The 25,059-nt window shown below is 38.6% G+C and overlaps 1 protein-coding gene and 1 long non-coding RNA gene across 2 annotated transcripts in view; one reads left to right on the forward strand and one right to left on the reverse strand.

Annotated features, from left to right (window-relative positions):
- Window positions 1-10,632, forward strand: part of CDC5L (cell division cycle 5 like) — a 36,362-nt gene extending 25,730 nt beyond the window's left edge. Inside the window, exons 15-16 of the mRNA XM_006190713.3 lie at window positions 9,235-9,447; window positions 10,198-10,632. Of these exons, the coding sequence (XP_006190775.1) occupies window positions 9,235-9,447; window positions 10,198-10,302 (318 nt within the window). The 3' untranslated portion in view covers window positions 10,303-10,632. The remainder of the gene's footprint in view (window positions 1-9,234; window positions 9,448-10,197) is intronic.
- Window positions 317-24,715, reverse strand: LOC116658290. Its single transcript, XR_004313613.1, has 3 exons — window positions 24,705-24,715; window positions 22,883-22,890; window positions 317-656 (listed from the first exon to the last, which is right to left on the reverse strand). It is a non-coding gene; the product is annotated as an uncharacterized LOC116658290 (long non-coding RNA).
- Between the last annotated feature and the right edge of the window lie 344 nt (window positions 24,716-25,059).

Consider the following 25,059-nt stretch of genomic DNA (forward strand, 5'->3'; position numbering starts at 1 on the left):
AACACTAGTCGCTCAGAACAATGTAGATCAATGCTAGGATAGCTGTTTTCTCTAAGGAAGGATCTCAGTGTCCCAGGGAGCTTGCTTTCTGTAGCTAGGAGAGCACACTTAAACTTTGGTTCCTTCCTGTTCATCCTCTGATTCCTGTGAGTTTGTTATAGAGAGAGCACTGAGCTGGATTATGTTGTTGACAATGGCTTCTGTGATTTTTCATGTCTGTACAAATGTTGAAGTATGCTGGATGGGAGTTTCATGGCATGTGGTTTCTTAATATGGTCTGCATGTTTTGAATTCCAGAATCTGTGTAGGCATTTTGCCAATGGTGTGTAAATTGAGGCTCACAGACTACTAGGCTGCCTTGTGAATTCTTAACGGTAGTCTTCAGGGATGTTTCTGAGGCCAAGATATCTTGGGTTCCGAAGGAGCTAGGGGTGCTTTAGGCAATCACACTAGAAAGTGGCCTCAAATTCTCCTTATTTGATTACCAGTTTCTCTTTACAGAAAGTAGATTTTAAAATGTTTTTGTTTAGGATTAAAATAAAAAATAGTAAAATCACCTGGGGTAGTTGGGGCTGTGTGAGGCTAGGGAAATGAGCTGGAAAAAGCAATATCCTTTAATTTCTTAATTTTACCTGTAAGATCACATGTATAGGCACCTAATGGTAATACTGTGAACCTCTTTTATCATGTAGTGGGAAATGAGTTTCTGAAGTAATTCTCATCTTGGGTAAAATTTTAATGGTCCAGTGCTGCTGACTACTCTAGCTATATGACTAATTTCCAGCAGGGTGTGCTGTTGCTCTGTGTTTTAATTCACAAAGTCAGGGAAAGCTGAAAGAACATCAGTGGTTAAATTTAAGTTATATTTTCTGTTGTGTAGGCTTCATTTCTTATAAGTGGTAGTTAGTGTAATTCTGATCTAAGGTCAGCATCATAATTGATTGGAAAGCTGTTTGGAAATCTTCCTTGTAATGTTTATATATAAATACTTAGGTCTCTCACTTAGTTTGAAAATCTCCTCATTTGAGGTGGGTAAATTCTTGTTTCCTCAAATGGTAAGGACATTTTGTGCTGTTTAAAATATAAAAAGAAAAATTTCCCCTAAATCTCGTTTACTTTGTTCAGGCACTGACTTTCATGACAGCAAATAAATGTGTCACAAAGTGAGTGGTGCCATAAAGTACAGTAATTTTTGTTTCTATGTTGAATTGGTCTTGTGAGTTTTGAAGGGAAAAATACCGAGAGAACCACTGCTGTTCTTTTGGAGATTTATTTGGGTCGTTCATGAGCAACCATTAAAAACATGTGGTTCTCTTTGTTCAGTTCAGTACCAGGAACTGAAATCTTCCGTTGAACTATTTTTGCTGAAGGATTGGTGATTTTGGAAGAATATTCATAAAACAGTCTGAAGTAATTTTTCTTTTCTTGACTCCTGGATAACTTGCTTTATTGTTTACCCAGCTAGTTACTTTTAAAGAACACGTAATCAAGTCCTTTAATTTAGTAAACTGTGCTTATTTCACATGAAAGTTCATTAAATCTTTAAAGAGAAGAAAAGAGGCTGAAAAACCCAAATAAACAAATCCCCCATTTTATTTGTATCCATCCCTAATTCAGAACGAGGTTTATCTTAGCTTATTTTAGTTTTTGAAGATACAATTCTACTGGTTTGAAATACATAAATATTTTATTTCATTTGTGGTAATTCTTTCATCATTTCAGTTGATTGCTAAATTATAAACATTATTCAAAGTTTGTTGTGGGGAAGGAACTCCAGTTGTCTTATATAAACTAAAGGCTGTACTTAAATTATCCTTCCACTCTTAGGTTCAGGGAGCTATGCCTTGCTGCGCAAGCATATACACCATGGCTGCCAGTGTGTTTGAGTTTTGCTGCCATGAACTCTGAAACAGTGAATCTAAATTATGGCCCTATCACAGCATATCAAGTAAGATGAAGTCCAGCTTTAATCCTAAATGGATTAAAAAACATGCCCTGAGGTTTAAATTGGAGCTGGTCTTCGAGCCATTACTCATGATTAATATTTGAAACTTAGAACTAAATGAAAATCCTTAAGATACTCATTTAAAACTAATAGAACCATCTCAGATTTTATGTAGAATGTTGTGGGTGGTACAAGGAGTCTGTTAAATAAATAGAATCAGAGTGTAGTCACAGGTCAGAAGTAAGCAGGAAAGACTTATGAATTGTAACCAAGTCCATGTATTTTATTTTATTCTGCTTAGGAGGTAGAATTAATTTCAGAACCTCACCAGACATTTGTATGTAAAATATGGCAGCAGCTGCAAACAGAAACGACAGCTAATATCAGAAAAGGAAAAGCTTCAAAAAGCATAACGTGTTGAGGCCACTTAAACATAGTGGCAAAAAGCCCTGTTATTTGAACAGCTTCGGAGGACATTGCACGTGTCTGGTAGGCAGGGTAGAGTGATTGCTCTTTATAGTGATAGCCCAAATTAATAAGAAGAGCTTAATTTCTGTTCAGTGTCATGTTTTTAAAAAAACAAAAAAGAGGGATGGCTGTAATTGTATAAGGGTTTTCATCAAATGGTTAAAAGTAAAAACTTTAGTACTTTATTTAACCGCACATTCCATGAACGTTACTGAGCATCTCCTACATTCAGCCCCTGTTCTAGGCCCTGGGGGTAGCAGGGAACAAGGCAGATGAGTGCTCTGCTCTTGTGGACTTCATCTACCTGGAAAACACTTCATGTGGAGAACCTCATTTTCCGATGATGCCAGATAAATGAGTCATTACTGTATTTGGGAAGTGCAAATAGAATTTAAAGTGTTCTAATTTGTTTCCACTTTAAGTGGAAATAGGAAATCATCTAAAGACATAATTATTTTGAGTGAAATAATTTCCAGTAGGTGCAAAAATGAAATGAGAAGTCTGAATTTAGGCCTGCCATTAAATTTAATAGTATTTGAAATAGTATCTAAACTGCTGTGTTGAGGAAGTTTGGCTGAAAAGTCGATTTTGTCATGTTAGCTATAAAAATGGAAAGGCTTTCCTTAGAGGTGGAAACTAGGTCCAGAAGTAATACTTCTCTCTGTGTTTTACTGGCACAGTCAATTTAGTCAAGAAATATTATGTAACATTGACTTCTTGGAAATAAAGTAACTTAAAGAACACAGATAACACATTTAAAAACCTTCTCAGTGTATTTGTAGAACTCTTATGGGGACCCCTGACTTTACTGAATGGTTATATTTCAGCAAAATTGGCTGCACAATGGATCTTATTTTCTCAATGATTTTCATTATAAACTCAGATTTTTTTTACACAGGAAAAAAATACCCTTAATACTTTAAAGAGTGAAAACTTAGGGTAGAAATTAAGTTGGTGGGCAGTTCTGGGTGGAGGGATTACATGTTGTAGTGTCTCAGCAGGTCTACACTTATGTTCCCTTCTGGGGGGGGGATGAGAGGGGTGGCATGAGGTGGCATGAAAGAAGTTCCCAGTACCCTGGGATGCTCTTTCTCACGTTCTGCTCTCTGCCATGACCCGTAAAGGCATTGACAGATTTTTTGGTTGTTTCTAGCAAGAACTCTAGAGCTGGACCAGAGATTTCCTTGGTACAACCATGTTGCTTTGTTATGCCTCAACATGAGTTGAATTTGTTTCACGCAGTTTATCTTGTTTCATTTCCTAAATTACGCAGATGTAAAATGCTCTCGGCATTCCTTTGTTGGTACATTACTGTTCTTGAAAAAGCTTCTAGTAAGGTTTTGCCTTATTGCTTAGCTTGCTTTGCAGGGATGCAATGTGATGTGACCTATCGTCCGCTAGGTGCTGACGATAATCACTTATTTGGATCTGCATCTCAATATAGAGATGGTTCACTGCTAGAACTCAATGCTGATGAACAGTGTGGAGATTAAAGCAGAGTCACTCGTGAACTCTTGTTGTTTGCAAACATTTTGGTGGTTGAACCACATGTTTGCTACTATAGGATCATACTGTGGATTGATGGACTAGGAAGTGGAGCTGCCATTAACTTTATATTTATTTTCTGTATCCTTAAACCTGTTTTTCCAGTGGCATAAGGTTATATTCTGGGTCCCCAAGCAAGAATTCAGTGAGGGATGCTCTTAATGTTTCTGAACCTCACTGTAACAGACTTTAACTGAAGACAGTATTGGAGACCCAAGGATAATGTGTTTATTTTGGAATTAGCTTCGTAACCTTAACAAACTTAGTGAGTTTGAAAGTAACAATTACACTTTTATAAGTCCCATACAGCCCCCTTTTGTAATGACCCGAGGAAACACTTACAGTTCCACTGATTCATCTCCTGGGGACCATCAGTTTTCCATTGGTCTCTGGCCAGTCCTTTTTAGACAGTTTCTCTTCTATGCATTTAAAAAATAACATTTGTAGACATTTTTTCTAAAAATAATACCTGTACTTTGTAGAAAATTTTAAATGAAAAAAATAAATGAAGAGAAAACCCTACTATCCATACATAATTGCCTTAAACATCCTGGGGTGTGTGTGTATATATATAAAATTAAATATGATTAAAAAAGATTAATATATGGACATTCACACATATGTATGTGTGGGTGAAAGGAGGTAGGTGTTTATAACTAAATTGGGATCGTCATATACTACTCTGTTTATTTAAATAGTATAATGGTATAAGTATCACTCAAAAAAAGAGAAACTTCATCACTTGCTCTCATTTAAAGTCTGTGGCAAAAGATCAGCTTTGGCAAAATCTCCAAGTAGGCTAGTTATATTCTGCCCAACATCTGAAAAATTTGTTAAAATAACCTTTTTTCCTCATACAAATTTTCTGAGAGATGTTTGTTTTCCTATAATTTTATAGCTTGTTAAAGAATAAAAGAATTAAGAATTTAAAAATATAAGCTGGGGAAATTAAAAGCTTTTCTTCAGTGTCAAAATTCTTATAAGTGGCTACGCACAGGTTGACATCTAAATCAAGGAAAAAATGATGGACAAATCCACTAATTAAGATCTTGTTTACGATGTCTAGAATAATTTGAGAATAATTTGTTTTTCAGTGAAGTCTGGTGGCGTTAAGCCATTTCATCCCACAGCTTGAATTTCTTCAGGCACGTTTGCATTTCAGGGGCTGAGGCAGGGAGGGAGGACATCTGGTTTATTAGCTGTGGTATGGCGTGATCTGTTGGACTTTGGAGTAAGACGCAACTGCACAGCTTCATCACTTAGTTACTGTGTGGCCTAGGGCAAGTTACTTAACTTCTCTGGGTCTCAGATTTTCTTACCTGTAACATTTGGGTGGGTAATAGTTTTAGTCTCATGGAAGTGAGAGTTTGAGATAATGTAAGATTAAATGAGGTACTGCGTCTAGCAAATACCAAGTTTTAGTGAATGGGAATTCTCTCCCGTGTCTCTTAGGTTCAAAATACCCTTAGTGTTAGCTAAATTGGATTAAAAGTTTTGACAACTTTTTTGGTAAATCAGCTATAAATGCAGTGGTTTGAAAGTCATTTTGGGGAGAGAACTTTTGGTAAATCAGCTATAAGAGGCAGTACAAGCTCCTTAAGCCAGTACTGTTTTGTTCAAAATAAGTTTTCCTTCAGGGCAGTTGCTAATGCTTAATTATGTGTGTGTGTGTGTGTGTGTGTGTGTGTGTGTGTGTTTTAAGGGCTTAGAAATACTAATCTGGTTACATCAGAGTCTGATTCTTTCCGATTCTGTTTATTTTAAACAATAAGTTTCTATACTCTGTTGGACTTTAATGTTGTTTCTGTGTGTGTGTGAGTGTAGGGCAAGGGAGTTGGGGCTGATTTAAGGTAGTTCTGTTCCATGTATGCATGTGCATTTCATGCTTGAGAGATTTATTGGCTAGAAAGAGGCCAGACGTTATAGGTTAGTTTTTTTTTCCCTCCTAAAGTGTATTGAGCAGTCATAGGTTGAGCATTTTACCAGTATGCAGATAGCTTCCTTCACATTTTAATGACTAGATGGCAGATGTAAGGTAACCAAGCTGAAATTGAACATTAAAAGCTGTATTCCATTTCTTCTTTATATTTTTATACTAACTTTATATGGTTATTTGACTACATTAATTTTTTTCTGTACTTTTTTTCTTGTGTAATTTATTTCTATATTTGCTTGGAATCTTAGCACAATATTTGAGCCAGAAGACTTTAATAAAGATTGAGCTAAATTAAATAAAATTGTTGGCATTAAATGGAAGCTAGCAACTTTGCAGTTTTAAAATCTTTGGTGGTTTGAGAATAATAAATGACTCAACTGTGAGGTGAGATTAATTCCCAGATACAAGGTACCAATCATTCTAAATGTGCCTTGATGACTAATTAAACACTCTGAGCGTAAGTATTATGTTGTTACACCAGGTTGGAAATTGAATTTCCATAAAGTGCAGTGTATAGCTAATTGAATTATCTTAACCAATGAAAATGATAATTTGTATGACTAATTTTTAAAAAATCACTATATGTATTAACTTGAAATTCTGTTTTTTGGGATGTATTTGAATCCACATGTATTGGAGTATTTAATGTTGGCATTTTTGGAATATGCTGAATAGTATAAGGAACTTGATGCAGCTAACTCATGGATCTAGTTGATAGGTCTCTTTAAGGGAGAATAGCTGTGTCTAGCTTCTGTAATGGCAATGGCTTAAAGAGGATTCTCCATTCTGATTGCCTCTTAGAATCACGGGGTGCTTTAAAAATAAAATGGTCTGAGACCATTTAAATAAGGGTCTCTGGGTTTATAGCACTGGTAGATTTTATTTATCTTTTTTTAACAGAGGTGCTGGGGATTGAACCCAGGACCTCGTGCATGCTAAGTGCACACTCTACCACTGAGCTATACCCTCCCCGCACTGGTAGATTTTAATAGCTCTACAGGTAATTCTGAAGTTTAGCTTTGAATAGCATTGGCTTGAAAAGATGTGCTCCAGTTCCCGTTACTTGGTGTGGTGGTCCTCAAGAGGCAAACTGCTCACTTAAAAGAAAGAACAGCTATTTTTCCTTGCTTTTATTCCCAGGAAGGGGTCCACGTCATTTTTTATTAAAGTTGAAATTTAAAAAGGGGTTGTAAAGTCTTATCCTTAGTCCCTTGGTCCATCAGAGAGGAGAGCAAAATGGTTAAACCTATAATAATTGTAATCAGAGCTAACATTTGTTGACTGCTTACTTTATGCCAGTTTCTGGGCAGCTAAGGGCTTTTATATACATTATCTCATTTAAACTTCATAACTTTTAGCAATTACTGCCATTTTACTGATGGAGAAATGGAGATACAGAGGTTAAATAACCCACATCAACTCAAAACAGCTGGGTGGCAGTGCCGGGTGGAAAGTGTGGCTCAGTCCCCGACTCTACTGTGCTGCTGACTTTACCTAGTACTTCCTGACCCTTAGAAGGCATATCATGGCCGAGGAATGAACTTTGATTTGTTATCTCTTAGAGGGAAATGGCTCCTTTATAAAGTACATTATTTATTCATGGATTTTTGTCTTCAAGTGAATTGCAGTGGAATAAAAGCTTATTAGCTATTATAAAATGCTGAAGATATGAATGGTTTTAAAAGAGCTTTTTGTAAATTTTATCTCCATCTCACGTTCTGAAGGCACGCATGCAACATGTTGCTTCCCTGCCACCCCCTTTGCCATAGACTTGTCTGATTTCTAGTCAACTAAGCTGGAGATGGATGGGTATAAAGTACTTCTTTTCCAGTACAAGTGTACTGTATATTTTGGGGAGCACTGTGTTTTTTGGTGGTCTTACATTTTTTTTTTTAAAGAAAGCATTGAGATTGACATGTTTGTTTTTACTCCCCTACTGTTAATGGAGGCACTGGGGATTGAACCCAGGACCTCGTGCGTGCTAGGCATGCACTCTACCACTGAGCTATAACTTCACCCCCAACGTGTTTGTTTTTAAATCAGATGTTACACATTGAAGTGGATGTTTCAAAGTTGTTATCAGGGAAAGCTGTTTTGTGTTGGTGATTTTATTTCTAAATATTTAAAAAAATCCTGTGTATACTTTTCATGTCAGTATTTTGTATTTGACAGTATTTTCCCATGGTACTGTTTCTACTTATCATATTTAGTATTTCAGAAAAAAATTGTCACACTGTCTTTTTTGTTATGGGGTGCTCTTAGTTACATTATTATGAATTATAGAGTCATGTGGGCTATATTACCCTGAGACCACTTAGTTTTGATTGCTTATAGAAGTCACTTGACGGAATCAGTTTGAGGGGAGAGGGGAGACACAAAGAAATTAACACAGATTTCATAATTATTCCTAAGGTTTTGACCTCACAATTTTAAGTGTTGTGTGTTGGGAACATGACTTTCCAGATCATGGCGACGTGATTATATCATGGGGTACAGAATGTACACCTGGAGAAGGTGTTTTGCTGATGGGATGGGATTCTGCATTGCACACGTGCTGCCTTCTCAGCCCCCTCTCCTTGCCGTCTAAGTTGGGGCTTTCTCTGCCTTTCTGTGTCAGCTCCAGAATTTTGTTGAAATCTTCTGTTGTCCCTCTGTAATTCTTTTTTGAATTTATGCATTTTAAATTTGTTTCCTCTAATTTTAGAATGATCTGAGGAGGCAGCCCACCTATGCTCAGTATACTTATTTAACAGGAAAACTGTCTTTTCTTTTAATTTTGTGGTGTTTATTTGCTCCTCAAAAATTAAAGTTTTTTTATTGCCAAATGTGATGTTCTCTTTCCTTTGTGGGTTTTATGCCAAAGTTAGAATTACAACATTAGAAAAATAATTGAGTAATTTTGTAGTTTGAGGAGGTTATGTTTTGATCACAGCAATGCTCTTTATTATTCAGTTATTAAAATATTCTGGACGTATAATATAGAAGTGCATTTTTGAGATACAGATGGTGAAGGTGGGTTGCTGCCAGTCCCCAAATCATTGCAGATTAGTGATAGCAGAAGTTATTTTTGTAGGTAGAGATTAGTTTTCCCCATACTGTGGTATTCAAGCCTACTTTGAGATTGAATCAAGGGTAAAGTTATTATGAATAGCTTATTTGGGACTAAAACCATTCAGGTGCAAGACAGACCCTAAGCGTAATTTTGTACTAAGGTAGCTGAAGCATAAGGAACTCCAGTGTACTTTTGCTTGCGGCAGTAGATGACCAGGCGTGCATTTTCAGTCGTTATTTCGCCTGCTTTTCTCATGTGTGATGATGTGCACTCCCCCCCACCCCCCAGATAAACAGAGGTCACATGACAACAGAAGCCAAGAGAGCTGCAAAGATGGAAAAGAAGATGAAAATTTTGCTTGGGGGTTACCAGTCTCGTGCAATGGGGCTCATGAAACAGTTGAATGACTTATGGGACCAAATTGAGCAGGCTTACTTGGAGTTACGCACTTTTGAAGAACTCAAGAAACATGAAGATTCTGCTATTCCCCGGAGGCTAGAGGTAACATTAGTGCCTTGCAGCATTGCTTAGAAAGAGGGCTGTGAAGAATTATCAGGGCTTTCCTTTTTCTCCTTCCTGTCCAGGCTGTCTTCTGCAGTTGATACTGTCTGGCTTTTTTCAGTGGGAGCCTAAAGTTTTTGACTTTCTAATCCACAATTGCCTGTGTGTAGATGGATAGACCAGGCCAGTTGTGGATACATAGGCTTTTCTTTTACTAATTTTCTGTTTTATATATAGATACACTGTAAAGTGGGATAAGTAACCCTTGAGATTTGTCCCCCTGAAACTTAATTGGATCCCATTCATACAGCTCTCCAGGGTACATTAGTGTCTTTTTGTTTTGTAACTTAGAATGCTGGTAATATAGCCAGTCATCCCAAAGCATCAAATTCCTTTGGCCAGATTTGGTTTAACTTTATTTGCCAGGTGTCCATGATAGCCCCTGCCCAGATAAAGGGCAGCTAGGGCTTTTTTAAGCACATTTGTGGGTATTGATGAGACAATAATGGCTTGCTTTTTTGAGATAGCAGCAGGGATTTTATAAGATGATAGTTATGTGACCAAAGAATGGCTGCAGCACTGGTTTCATAGCAAAAATAGTTGCTCTTTTTATTTCTCTTTGGGGACTGCTTGCCTCTTGAGAGTCTTGACTTAACTCAGCTGTTTGTAAGATGACAAAGTACCATAACATTTTTAATTTTCAGTGTGCTTACATATGAAATAATTATTTAATATTTTTATCTCTTCAAGTGTCTAAAGGAAGATGTTCAACGACAACAAGAAAGAGAAAAGGAACTTCAGCATAGATACGCTGATTTGCTGCTGGAGAAAGAGACTTTAAAGGCCAAATTCTGAAGGATAGTTTATATTCTGTCACAAGATGAATTAATTGCTGGTGTTCATACCCTGCAAGGCTGAAACTGATGTTTATCTTTGACAAATTTGCCCATGATATGTGGTTTTTCAGTTGTTTATTTTAAATGATATTGATCTTACACATTTATGAATAAAGACTTTAACTCCACAAGACATTTTAGGGTTAAATTATTAAGATGATCATTCTTTTAGCAGTGTCATATTTGCAATTTTTTTCCCCAGTTTTGGCCTTTAATTTTAAAAGCCTGATTTTAAAGTGCTGCCTGTGAGTAAACTCTTGAATAAAAACAAAATATAAAAAATTGAGAATGTGGCCTTTTGTTTGAAGTAATTAGATACTTCAGAGTGCCCACAAACCAGCAAATATGTACTCTGTCATATTTAGTGAGTAACTATGGTAATCAAATAGCGATCCAGTATATTAATTAAATCCTTAGGAGGCAATCCTTGTGGTTTTGTTAGTTTTGACCATTTTAGCATAGAATGATCATTTCTCTACACACTGATAAGATTAACTTTTTTTTTTTTTTTAAGATAGATTAACTTTTTAATACCTCAGGTTTCCCCCCATCTACCCCCAGTATAACTTTAGGGAGGTATCTTCTCTGCCCAACTACTTACACAGTTATGGATTAGGACTCAAAGATCTAGTTTTTCTTGATGTATTACTGTTTTGTTTTTTTTTTTTTGGTGAAGGCATTTTAAAGATTAATTTCAACAGTGCTATCAAACTTTATTAAGGCTCTGTGTTTATCTTAAGTCAGTCACACACAAGTGTAGAATTGGGGGAGTGGGTAGATGTGAGAAGATCTAACTTTATAACAGTTCATATGAAATCGTTAGTTGGCTACACGTTCAATATAAGCTAGTAATGTGTTGGACTCACCAAAGAAGTTTGCCCTATCTTAGACGACTAGGGTTAAAGAGAGGGAAGGAGGGATTCATTCATTTATTCATTCATTCATCAGGTATTTATTGACTGTATAGCCAGTATCTGAGTCCTGGTGATCAAACAATGACTAAAGTAGGAATGGTTCCTGTTTTATGGGGCTTAAAATCTGTTAATAATGACAGACAATTAAGATTCAGAGAAGAAGAGTAGCCCTTCTTGTGTGCCAGGCACTTATTTAAGTTTTGGCCATGAACAGGTATTAAGGCAAAGTTCTTGCTCTCATGGAGGTGACATTAGTGGGAGGAGAAGCCAGACATACAGGGAAAAGATCAGAGCATGAACTTTAGACTCTATGGAGGGAATTAAAACAGGGTGATGGGAGATAGTGACTAGGGGGCTACTTTAGGTTGGATGATCAAAGAGCTCTCTGAGAAGGGATGTAATTGATTAAGATTAGATGTAATTGATGTATTAAAAGGAGCCAAGTTTGTGAGGTTTAAGGGAAGAGTAATGCTGGCTGGGTGAAGAACTAGCACAAAGCTCCTAATGTTTTGAGGAGCGGAAAGGAGGACCATATGGCTAGAGTGTGAGGAATGGCGTTTGTGTAAGGCCTGGTTGGGTAGGGCCTTATGAGGCTGTGATAAGGAATTTGGATCTTACTCTAATTATGATGGGAAGCTATGAGAAGATTCTATGCAAAGAAATGACACAATCAGATTTGTCTTGTGGCTGTACTGTATAATTTCACCAGACCGAAGATAGGGAAGCCGGTTAATAGAAGAGCTTGATGCAGTAATCCAGGCAAACAATGATAGCGACTCAAATAGGGATACAGCCAGTCCTGGTGGAGAAAGGTGGAAGGGTTTGAGCAGTAATAATTCTGTGGTCTCATCAGACCATAAAGTTATATTTTCATGGTATCTAGTCACTTAATTCTAGTATTCTTTTTTCCAGCAATTTTGCAATGGGTTTTCTAGGAAATACTTTGGTATCATTCATGAATAATGATAACGTTGTTTCTTATAATAGTTTAATTTTTATTGCATGTTTTGTTGACTGAGATGTTAAATGATGATGATGATGGTAGACATTGTTTTGTTTCTGGTTTTAATGTTTCTGGTGTTTTACCATTAGGCTGCCTGTTTTGAGTCAGATATTTATCTAGAAAGGAAATACCCTCTATTTTTAGATTTTAAAGTATTTGAATTACAAATGGCCCTGGAATTTTGTCAAATACACTTTTTGAATATGTGCTAAGATAACTGTATGGTTTTTTTTTCCCCATTTGATTTGTTGATGATGCTTTAATAAGATTTTCCACTATTAAACCATCTTTGAACGCCTAGAATCAGGTTGGTTAATTAAAAAGAAATTTTTAAAAAAGATTTATAGTTTATTTGCTTATTATGTAGACTTGAATTATATGGTTTAAAAATAGTTGATCTAATAATATTAATAAAGAGTCACTTTGTTTTTGAAATTTGAAGTAATGCACAAACTTATACCCTAAAAAATGACCAAGAATTGCATCATTTCAGAACTGGCAGTCTTACAGCATTATAAACTGCTCATGATTTTACCTCATAGCAGGGCAGTTTAACTGGTAAACAGATGTGCCATCGTCCTGTGTTAGTGTCCGGTGACACCCAGGGTCTTTACCAGCACACTCTGAGAGCGATTTGGGTGGCTATTTTAACATTCACTGTTAACCATATTCTCTTACAGGCATTATTAAATGGTAGTGTTAAAACTAGTGTTCAGAAGCATGCTTAAGTATCGGTATCTTTGGGACCTAAATTAAATATGATAAAAGAGCCAAAAGAAACCACCACTATGAGTGAGAGTCCTCTCTTGAAGTATTAGAAATAAAGATGAGATAAGAAAAAGTGGTCTCAAAGTAAAAATATACTATAGTGATTGTAGATTTATGCTGTCCAACCTTGTACCCCCTGTGTTTACATTTATTTTTCTGGGAAAATTAGTTTTGAAATACGGGGATGTCCTTTGGAATACATTTCTCCTAAATTGTGACTTCCCTGTTGGTACTAGAGAATTTGATTTGCTAATATTTTATTAATGAAAATAGCATTTTTACATGAGTGAATTTGGTCTTTTGGGCTGTCATCCAAGTTTTGATACAGGGATTTTGCTAGCTCTGTAAAATGAGTATGATAACTGTATATATTTTTCTGTACATTAAGCAGTTATATTATAGCATGGGAGTGATTTGTCCCATGAAAAATTGAAGGACCATGCCTATAAAACTTTTGAGTTCAGAGCCCTTTTAGGAAATAAACTCTTGATAACCTCAGTTTCTTCTGTAGCTATTAGTATGTTAGGTATTTTAAGTTTAAGTAACTTTAAATGTAAATTAAAAATTTCTGTTTTAAAATGTATTTTTCATTTTGTGGTTCTTTTTACTAAATTTAAGTAATTTATACTTTTCCAGAAATTTTTTCATTTTGTTGAAATATAACACATATATTAGATAACTTTAATAGAAAGAGAATAAAATCTCTTTTCTATTAAACTTGCTACTTCTAAGTTATAAGAAATTTACCTTTTCTTAGTTCTTCCGTTTTCTTATTTTTTTCCTTGCTTAGACTTGCTAAAGGTATCTTTTTTCCCTTAGGGAAAAAAAATGGTGTTTGGACTTGTTTATCAATTGTGATTTTGTTTTAAAATGTATTACTTTCTCATTTTGTGTTTATTATTTCCTTTGTTTTCTCTAGATTTTTTTCCCTGTAACTTTTGTTTTTGTTTGTATACAGTTGAAAGCATTAAAGGCTTTTGGTTATCTCCAATTACAAATATGTTCACATCCCTGCTATGTTGATGTGTCTTATTTTCTAAGTAGTTTATCTTTGTGTTTTAAGTTTTTGTTTCAATAACTAACAATATTTTAAAATTTCTGTGTGGTTGACTTTTTTTTTCAAAATTTTTTGCTACTGACAGGATTTTTACCTTGAAAACACGGCTTGTGTGGTTTTTGTTTTTAAGAATTTATTGAGGTTTTGGGGCCTAACATTTTTAAAGTGTTCTATGGGTGTTTTAAATGAATGTTTATTCAATTTGTGTGAGACAGAGGTGAATGTGTATCTGTTCAACCACTTTAATTATTCAAATTTCGTTTTCTTGTTTTTGGTTATTAACTACCATAGACTATTAATAGTGTCTTAGAGTCTCCTATTATAGTTATTTCTCTCAGTTTCATCTTGTCTAGAAGCTTTTGCTTTATATATTTTGATACTGTTATTTAGTACAGAAATTCTTGTGTCAGGTACAATTCATAAGAAGACTTACTAGTCTTAAGTTATTCTTTGTGTCTAATTATGGTTTTTGCCTTGAATTTTACTTTCTTTGATACTATAATTTCTCTTCTTTTTTGTTTATATGTGCTTCATAAATTATTATCTGTCCCCTTATTTTTGGCTTTCATATAATTTTAAGTTTTCTCTTAAACAGCATGTCTTGTTGGATTTTATATTTCAGCTTCTTTGGAGAGTCTTTGCATTTTAATAGAGTGTTTAATCCAATTTGCTTTTGTGTTAGTTACTAACTTTGGTCCTCTGTGATCATGTTTTATTGCTTTCTCACCGATTCCTAAACGGACTTAATTTCCTGGTTTAATTTTCTTAGTGATTTAGAAAATATACATCCTCTTGTAAATTTTACAAATAATTATGATATCGTTTAGGGTTCAGGATTGATTCAGGAGAAAGAAATCATACCAGTAATTTGAACAGGGAAAATTCAGTATGAAGAATTATTAACTAGTTAACAGGGGATTAACCACAAAGATGGGGCAGACATCTCTAAAGAATACAAGGATAGCAGATACAGGACACAGCCTCTACTTGTAGACTGAGAGTCCCCAGGAAAGGAACCAACTTGGAAGAGCCCTCCTCCTCCTCCCCCAGGACTGAGATTCAGCTCTCACTGAGAGGACGGTGTGGTGTGGTCCACTGTGTGGGGAAGTTTGCTGAGGTGCCATAGTTTAAGGTGTCAGGGAGACTCGCTAGGAGTCTCTTGCTGGGGTGCCAGTGACACTTAGGGGAAAGCCACCTCCTGGGGTGCCAGCAAAATTAGGGAGAGTGTGTACCACCGGCAGAGAAGCTGCCGGCTGGCCAGAAAGCCACATGCTGACAGTGCCGCATCAGGAGCAAGAAGGAAAAGCACCAGAACCAGAAGTGAAGCCCCTTTCACTTGAAGTGCCTTCTACTGACAGTGCCTAGTAATGTGTTCACTGGCAAGGGAGGAATGTTTATAGGTCACAACTCCAGTATCACAAAGTGCAGTGCATGAGGGTGGATTTAAAGCTGGCACGACAACCACTGTTTTCCAAAATCCCACTCAGGCTTGTATTTTTCTTAGCAGCTGAGTAAAGAATGAAGCTGTACTGTCTGAACCAATTTTAATTCCACTAACAACGCCTTTATTTCTCTTGGGAATCTCCAGGATGTGTGTCCTGTTTCACCATTCAGAGCTGTTTTGTTTCGTCTAGTTGTTGTCTCTGGTGGCTAATCTTTAGGTGTAAATCCAAGATTTTCCTCTCTGCCTGGCTTCTTGTGCTTAGGGTGTTTGTTGAAAGTGTTTCTTTGGTTCCTTCTCCTTCCTGCAGTCCTGTATCATTTCTTTGGGTCCTCTTTATTCCACATTTGCAGCCAGAGGTAAAGCCAAGGAGGGGAGTTCAGACAATATTCTCTCTTGAAAATTTTTATTTTTATCAGTAATACATACATATATTTAGAAAACCAAATTCTGGAATGATGGTTGTAGCTGGAACATCTTTCAGATTTTTTTAATTTTCTTACTCTCCACATAAATATGTAGCAACCAGAAACCCCTGGACAACATTTGCAACACAACTGCATGGCAAGATATCCCCATGGCCTCAAAAATATGAGTGGGTGGGGATAAACCACTAAGAGGCACAAGACCTGTGTGCTGTTGTGTCTGTGCAGGAAAAATAAAAGGAGGCAATGGGGCATCTGACAGACCTAAGAACAGGAGAATCCTAAGGTAGCCAACAGGTATTCATGGAACGAGTGGTAGACCAATTTGAGAACAATGGCTAAAATTGGGAAGTGTTTTGCCCACCACGATAGTGGGTGAGTGAAAGAGGGAGTAAAAGTTTGAAGACAGATTGGCAACCCCGATGATTGATGTGTTAACATTTTTTAAGATAGCTGTAAACATTTCAAAAGCCTTCTATTTCAAGGCAAGACTTTTTTACTTTGAGGGGGGAAAATTCAACAACCTAGTATATAGATGGGTGTTAAAATTACCAACTCTAACATTAACTTACCATAGAAGTTGCACTGTCCAATATGGTAGCCACAGGTGAGCACTTGAGATGTGCCTGGTTTAAATCGTGTTGTGCTGTAAGTAACTTCTTGGATTTGGAAGACTTAGCATGAAACAAAAGGTAAAATATCTCAATTTAAAAATGTTGCTTACATGTAGAAATGAATATTTTTGATATACTGGGTTAAAGAAAACCTATTATTAGGATTAAGTTCATCTGTTTCTTTTTACTTTTAAAAATGTGGCTAGTAGAAAATTCAAAATTAACGTGTGTGGCTTGCATTGTATTTCTATTGCTAAGCACTGTTTTAATTTTTTTTTTTGTTACTGATTTATAATTTAACTCCATTGTGGTTTGAGAACATACTCTGGATGATTTCAATCCTTTTAGATTTATTGAAACTTGTTTTATGGCCCACAATATGGTCTGCTTGGGTGAGTGTTCCTTGTTCATTTGAAAATAATGTGTTTTCTGCAGGCTGTAACATTCTATAAATACCAACTAGGTCACATTGATTGGTGGAGCTCAAGTTTCCTATATCCTTAATTGCTTTTTTCTCTTCACTTGTTCTATAAGTTGCTGAGAGAGGCATGTTGAAATTACCAACTATAATTGTGGATTTGCATATATGTCTCCTTTTAGTTCTGTCAGTTTTTGTTTCTTCTGTTTAGAAGTTTTGCTCTTGTCTGCATTCACATTTAGGATTATTATGTCTTCTTGTTGAATTGTCCCTTTTGTCATTGTGGAATGTCCTTTATATCTGGGAACTTTCTTTGTCCTGAAGCCTCCTTTATCTGATACCATGTCATTATGTATCTTTTTCCATCCTTTTATTTATAACCTCTTGATTCTTACAATTAGGGTGGGTTTTATGTTGTTGGCTGTGGTAGGCATGTCTTTCAGATTGCTGGATATCCTGTGGGTCACCGAGGCTCTGCTAATTGTTCCTTTTCTCCTCTGTTCTCCATTTTGTATAAATCTGATTGCACTTTTTCAAGTTCACTGATCTTTTTTTTCTGCAGTATCTAATTTGTTATTATTTCTTGCCAGTGAAATTTTCATTTCAGATATGTATTCGTCTTTAGCAGATCCATTTAATTCTTTTTTACATCATTTCTGTCACAGTATTCATATTTCCTTTACATCTTTGAGCATGAAAGAGAGTGTTTATAATAGTTTTTAATTTTTAATTTTTTAATATGTATAATTCTTACTGAAGTATATTTGATTTACTATATTAATTTCAGGTTTACAGCTTAGTGATTCAATTTTTTATATATTATACTCCATTTTAAGTTTATAATAGCTTTTTAAATGTCCTTATCTGCTCATTCCACCATCTGTCATTTCTGGATCTGTTTCTATTGACTTATTTTTCTCCTGGAAAGTCGTTTTCCAGTTCTTTGTAGGTCTGGTAACTTACAAAGGATAGTATACATTGTGGATATTACATTGCTGGCTTTTTTTCTTTATACTGAGCTTTATTCAACAGGTTCTTAATTTACTTGCAGATCAGTTTAGTCCTTTGAGGCTTGTTTTAAAGCAGAGTATGGCTCATACCTGCTTTTGTAAATGAATTTTATTGGAACACAGCCATGCTCATTTGTTCTGTATTTTCTGTGGCTGCTTTTACACTACCGCAGCAGAGTTGAGAATTTGTAACTGAGACCAGCCATATGGCCTGCAAAGCCTAAAACATAGTTGACCCTTGAACAAGGAGGGAGTTAGAGGTGCTGATCCCCCCTGCAGGTGAAAATCTATGTTTAACTTACAGTTGGCCTTCTATATACGGGTCCTCTGTATCCATGGTTTACCTGTGGTTCTGCATCCTTGGATTCCACCAACATGGATCATATTGTATTTAGTACTGGCAAAAATCTGTGCGTTAGTTCAAGGAGAAGTCTAGAAAACCTGTTCAGATTTAGGATTTTCTTGCTTGAGAAGTCTGGACTACAAGTTTTTAACCTCCATAGAAGTGTCCAGTGTCTGCCCCCAAAGTCCAGAATTGGTTCATAAGATCTGGTGGAGGAAGGCAGCCATGTTTTAGTTCGGTGCTTGTCAGGAGCGAGCCTCTCCTCTGCTTGGTGAGTGGGGAGGAGCCCATGTGAATGAACAGGCACAAAACTAGAGGGATTTGGGGGCATTTAGCCTGCAGAAACTGTCGTCTTCAGGAGGACGGGGGATGGAACTCGCAGATGGGACTAGGAAGAATCATGACATACAGACTCTTGTGTAGAATTATCTTCCTAAGTCATCTGTTTGGTTTTATTTTCTGCTATTGCTTTGAGGATAATCAAGTGTTTTGTTCTTGCCTTTAAGAAGAATCAGTTCTGAAGTGACATGCCTGTTATGGCTGGTTAAGGAAGTGGTGGCATACCTCTTCCAAAATCCAGCTGTTTCCTCTGCCGGGGGCCCGGCCTGTAGCATGTGGCCCTAAACGTGAGCCAGTGGGCTGAGCATACCAGGGGTCAAATGCCATGTAGTGGTTAAACAGAGGGGTGGCTGAGAGGCCAACGACTGGATTAAGACCTTTTGACCTTCAAACCTGAGAACTAGAACATGTGCATTCTCAAGTGTCATCACTGTTTTCAAATAAACTTGCTTCTTTGGAAATCTCTAGTTTAAACTAGATGAATTCCAAAATAATACTAGGTCCTAAAATCCCTAGCAGACAATGAGGCAATAATAGCAATGATTTTGCTTGATGACAAAAACCACAGCAAATATGTAGAAGGAAAAACCTAAACAAAACCAGTGCTTTTTGAGAAACAGGTTTATCCGACCTGAGACTGAAGCCTCCATCAGTAGGCTGGGCTGTTACTGCCTCAGCATCGAGCCATAGTAGGAGCTCCCTAAGTGTGGATGAGGGAGTGAAGATCTGCATCTCTCCAGCAGTGCCTGTGATGTGGCTCTAAGTACCACAGCTGATTGTGGAGCAGTTTTATAAGCATCAGGGTACATGTGTTTGGCCTTTTCCCAGGTAGTCCCCTAAGAAGTCATGCTCTTATGTCAACAATGCTGCCACTGCTTAAAAAAAAAAAAAAAAGTCTCTAGAACTCCTTATTGGGACCGTTTTGAAACGTCCAGTGGTGCTCGGGAGAGGCTGACCTGGAGGCAGTTGCTATAACAGGGCTGGAAAGGGGAGAGGCGAAGGCAGGAGGACTGGTGGGAAGGTATTTCAGGAGTCTAGGGACAAGTGCGGGAGGTGTGGACAATGGAGACAGAGGAGGGTGGGTTCAAGATGCTTTGTGAAGGCATGGCTGAAAAGTGTCATTGGTGCTTGGATATGGAGGCAAAAAATGGCTGTGGATCACTTGTCTCTGAGAGGGTCAAAGAGGCTACCCCTGACAAGATGGTGAGGGGAACTGATCTTGGAGAAAAGATGAAATGTTTGCTTCCAGTGAAAATATCAAGCAGGCACTGGGTCTGGAGGTCAAGAAGGAGGTCGTCACTGGAGATTGATCTGTACTTATTCATGGAACAAACATCATAAAATACCTATAATTATGACAGCTTGCATTTAGTGAGCACCTGTTATACTAGGGACAGTGCTCAACCCCTCTGAGCACTAACTTAATCCTTCCAAAACTCAGAGGCATCAGTGCTCTATTATCCTCACTTTGTAGATGGAGATAAAATGGTTTGAAGGGCAAATTATCCCAACTTCATCCCCAGTTAAGGCTGAATTAAATGAGAGTAGGAAACAAGAAGAAATAAATGAAAACATCAATATTATTATCAATGGAACCAGAATGGAGGATGGAGCTTAGATTTGTGCTAACAGGTGTTTTCCCCACCGTCAGGCCTCAGAGCAGCCCCTTTGTGGGCTAGCGTAAGCTTGCAGGGCAGAGGCATTCACCCAGACTGCTGCCTTACACGGGTCTCTCAGGACTTTGGTATGTTTGGTCCTATGTTGTTTCAACAACTTTGGAAAGGTCTGTTGATTTCTGGTTGCAGCAGGTGAGTTTATAAAGTGGGGCTGAATTCCTAGGGGACAGAGTCCAAGATGATCATTTCAAGAGAAGCTAGCCCTTGGCAGGGCTGGGAGTCAGGGCACTGGCAGCCAACCATCAGGTGTTTCGAGCGGGCTTCGGGAGCTTTGAGGCCTTGAGGCTTACTCTGCAAAGTGTGGTCTCTGCACCCACATTTTCAGCGGCTCTCAGCCCTGCTGAATGGGAATGTGCATTTTAACATGGCTCCCCAGGTGGCATGCATGCACATTAAAGTTTGGGAAACACTGCTGGAGCTGTACCCAGCATCTGCCTTGTACATGAAGGAGAAGCTTGTTTTTCTCCTGGTTGCCCACTGCTCTCAGGAGGCCTTGATTAATATTCTCCTCCCTGCAGAGGCCTTCCTGCTACGAAGGCTGCCAACCAGCCCTTACTTCGATCACTCATTATATCAACAATTTGTCCGTTATTTGGAAGTAGGGAAAAAAAGGCTTCTCAAAACATGCCCTGAAGCTCATGGGGCATATGTGATAACTTACTCAAACCAACCTGATACTTATTTCATTTCCCTGCATAGTCCACTCCGAAGAGTTTTTAGAAAGTAATTTTCTGAAACCTTTGGATAGGCCATTTGTTTCACTATAAGACTTTCTCCCCAGAGGGATTTGTGATTATAACTGGAGTGAGAAAGCTCTGTTATTAGAAATAATATTTGGTCCTAGAAGCCTCTAGAGAACTTGGGTGGGAGAAAGGGCAGGGGAGTGAGGGGTGAGGAGGGGAGAACAAGGGCTCTTGCTGTACCCATAGTTCCCACTTTTGTACTTTGACCAAGAGGCAGAGAAATCCAGGGAAAAGTCAAGGTTCAGAAAGGTGCTGGTTCTCCCAGAACTGTACTGTCCACTATGGACACTAGCTACAGACAGCTATTAAAATGAACATTTAAATAATTAAATGTACATAAATCTAAACAAATTTACATAAATTTACACTCATCCTAGCTACACTTCAAGTGTTCAACAGCCACATTTCCACCATCAAGAAAATTTTGCTAGGGTGAGGGCATAGCTCAATGGTAGAGTGCCTGCTTAGCATGCACGAGGTCCTGGGTTCAAACCCCAGTACCTCTATTTAGTAAGTAAGTAAATAAATAAACCTAATTACCCTCCCCCACCACAAAAAAGAACGTTCTATTGGGCAATGCTATTCTAGAAAGTCATATAAGGTTGTAAGACATGGCTGCTAAGATGTAGTAATTTATTTTCTAATTCAAAATTGAGCTGCACTAAAGGGGCCTGAAAGTCTGCATGGTTTCCCCCAGGCGTGGGTAAGTGCGCCTTTCGACTCTGTGATGCTTTGAAGACAGAAAGCAAACCTTATAAATTTAATTTCCCTGCATTTCCTCAAATACACGATCAGAGCACAAATTACCACATCACTGAGCCGGAGAGAAGCAGAAAGGCATCTTTGGGGCTGTCTCCCTACAGGAAAATCCGTCTGCCTCAGGGACTTACCCTACAACACGAGGGAAATCTACTCCACCTGTGTGGGTGAGAGACTGGGAACAACCCAGGTGTCCATCAATGGATTCTATCCATCCTGGCAGCACCCACGCCATGGAGTCCTGTGCAGTCCTGCACCCTTGGCGGGGGGGCCTCGCCTGCTCACCCCTGCTCCAGGCTGGTCTTCCCTCCACCCTCCCTCTGGGCCCTGTCCGAACCCTGGCAGGCCAGCCGCAGCCCACCCTCCCCCCCACTCAGCCCTCCTCTGTCACCCGTGCTGCTGACATGTGCTTGGTCTCATGCATTTTCCATCTCCTTTCTGGTGTCTCCCTGTGTTAGGTCTTAGCTCCTTAGCTAGATCATGAGCTTCTTGAACCGTGGCTTCTGCTCAGGGTGAGGACCGCCCCCTCAATTTGTCTGTCTGCTTCTCTCTGTCTCTCTGTTTCTCTCTTCTCCCTCTCTTCTCTAGGCACCTCTGGCCCATAAACACCAGGTCCCCTTGTCAGTCCCCACCCCGGGCACCCACACCAGCAGGATGAGCCTTCACTCTGGAAATTACCAGTTGACAGCAGGGAGTGGGAGGAGGGGGACACAGTGAGGAGGAACTTCTGGGAACAGGATCAAGCTCTGTTCTGAGTCAGAAGTCCTGTGTTTGTGTCCTGCTTCTGTTATTTTTAGGCTGTGTGACTTGGGACAGATTACTTGATATCTCTGAACTTCAGTTAGTTCTCTGCAAAATGCAGCTGTACCTGCTCTCCTGAAGGACTGTCTCGAGGGTCAGGTTGGTGTGATTGGTGAGCCGTCTAGTGTCACCCCTGCAAGGCTTTCCTACCACCCGGGCTCTTCAGGACTTCTTGCCGGGAGCTCATGGAGGATACTGGAGAGCACCTCCCACCCGACTCGGAACCACAGCGTGGTCTGTGGAGGAGGGGGGGCGGGCTGGGGAGGCCGGGAGTGCCTACGGACTCATCACCCCGGTGTCTTGACTCACATGTCCTTGGCACTGGTTTCTATCTGAGTGAGTGGGTGTGCTGATTAGTTGCACTTGGTGAATCAGAAGCACAACCAAAATATGTTGCTCTGTGGGATTTGAAAAAATTAACAGAGAAGTGGGGGGTGATGAGTGTGAAAACACATTCTGGTTTTAGTTTCAACCATTAACATGTATGTTCCGAAAGCCAGTCTGGGAAAACATGCTTCTGTCAACTCCACAGTTAGCTGGCTGTTGCCCCCTCCCCCTTAGCACTGATGTGGGGGAGGGAGACGGGAGGGTGGCACCTGTCAGCCTCTGAGGGGCAAGCAGCGGACTGGAAAGATCTTTGGATTTGTGAAGGCTTGACCGTGGAGGAGCTGTGTGACCTTGGGCTAGTTCCCGCCCTTCTCTGAGCTTCTGTCTCTCACCTGTAAAGTGCGGACCTCCTTTATAGGGTCTTGTGAAGACTAAATGTAAAGTATCTAGGACCTTGCCCAATCCATAGTGGGCTTCCAGTCAACGCAAAGTCTCACTATCACTTCAGCCAGTCCGGAACAGGAAACAGAACCAGACCCCTGTTGCCGTGGGTTTTTTGTTATAACTGAACTTAATCCCACTAATGCACTTGCTTGACAAATAAATCCCCCACATCTCTCAGGAAAGGAATCCAAAGTCACAAGCCCCAGACTTCCTATACATGGCCTAGCCTTTAAGCCTGTTTTGTATTTTACCAAAATAACTACCACTCTCTCAATGAACATTCTCGGCACTCCTTAACAGTCAGTTTTCAAAGTGTGTATACAACAAGCTTCGTGTCCGGCCGGAGGGGCGGAAGCGGAAGTGTGAGAGATGTGCTCTTAGAAAGGGAGGGGGCCCCCTTGCCTCTTTCTGCACTGTTTTTACTTACACTTATGGCACCAAATGTGCAGTTTTTTTTTTCTTCTCCCCACACCAGCCAATTGTCCAGTTCTCCAGACACCAGACATTGGGTGTCCTGCAGTTCAGCTCAGTTCTGACACTGTGACCATTTGGAGTTTTTATTTGTATTCAAAAATCAAACAGTGAAACAGTGCAAATGGAGAGTTGTAGTATTTTTGCTTGATAAATGCAAATTTTAGCTCATTGATTTTTTAGTATGTAAAAAGTGGGATGTGTTAAAATATGATTTGCCATGGGTATCAAATATGCTGAGTGAGGAGGGGTGCTCATAAGAGTGGAGAAACCATGGAAAACTGGGCTGTCCCAGGCAAACTGGCTGTCCCATTATTGATTAAAGGTTGAAGGATGATTCTTGGGGGAAGAGTTCTTCCTTTCCCAGAGACTAGGAAAGACCAGTCCTAGGAGAAGGTGGGGGAGGGGGTGGAGAGGGGACACTGATGGGAGGACCACCAGGAAAGAGGAGGGGTCCAAGGGTGACCTGATACATCCTTTAAAAATATGCATATAGTTGAATTTAAGTGCAATTAATAATGTACATGCAGTTTTGTAACTGGCTTTAAAAATGTATAATATGGTAAATCTTTTCATGTCATTACTTTTTTCAGTAATATTATTTTTAGTGGCTGCCATCTTTGTCTCCTCAATTCCCTTCTGTGTGTCTCCCTACCTCATACCATACACAAAAGAAATCCCAGATGCAATAAGAAGTCAGCATGAAAAATAAGTCCTGAAACTATTAGAAAAGAATGGAAAACTATCTTTAAGATCTCAGGTAGGGAAGGTGGTTCTAAATAAGATTACCACCCCACTCCCCAGCCACGAAGGGAAAGAACAATTTGATGTCATTTTCAGGATGGCCAGAGATATCACCATAAAAGTGAAAAGACAAGGAACAAATATGTAATGTATACAAAAGGCACAGGATTGGTAACCAGACATTACAAAGAACTGCTCCAATGAAAGAAAAAGGCAAATGGCTTAACAGAAAAAAATATGAACAGACAATTTACAGAAGAGGACATCTCAATGCTAATACACATGGAAAGATGCCCAACCACCCAGGAATCAGGGAACTTAAGATTGAAACAACTTTGGGATACCATTTTCACTCATCAGACTGAAAAAATTAAGTCTAACAATATTGAGTATTGATGAGGATAAAAAGAAAAATGGTC

Source organism: Camelus ferus, chromosome 20, assembly GCF_009834535.1.
Source record: "Camelus ferus isolate YT-003-E chromosome 20, BCGSAC_Cfer_1.0, whole genome shotgun sequence".
Taxonomy (NCBI): domain Eukaryota; kingdom Metazoa; phylum Chordata; class Mammalia; order Artiodactyla; family Camelidae; genus Camelus; species Camelus ferus.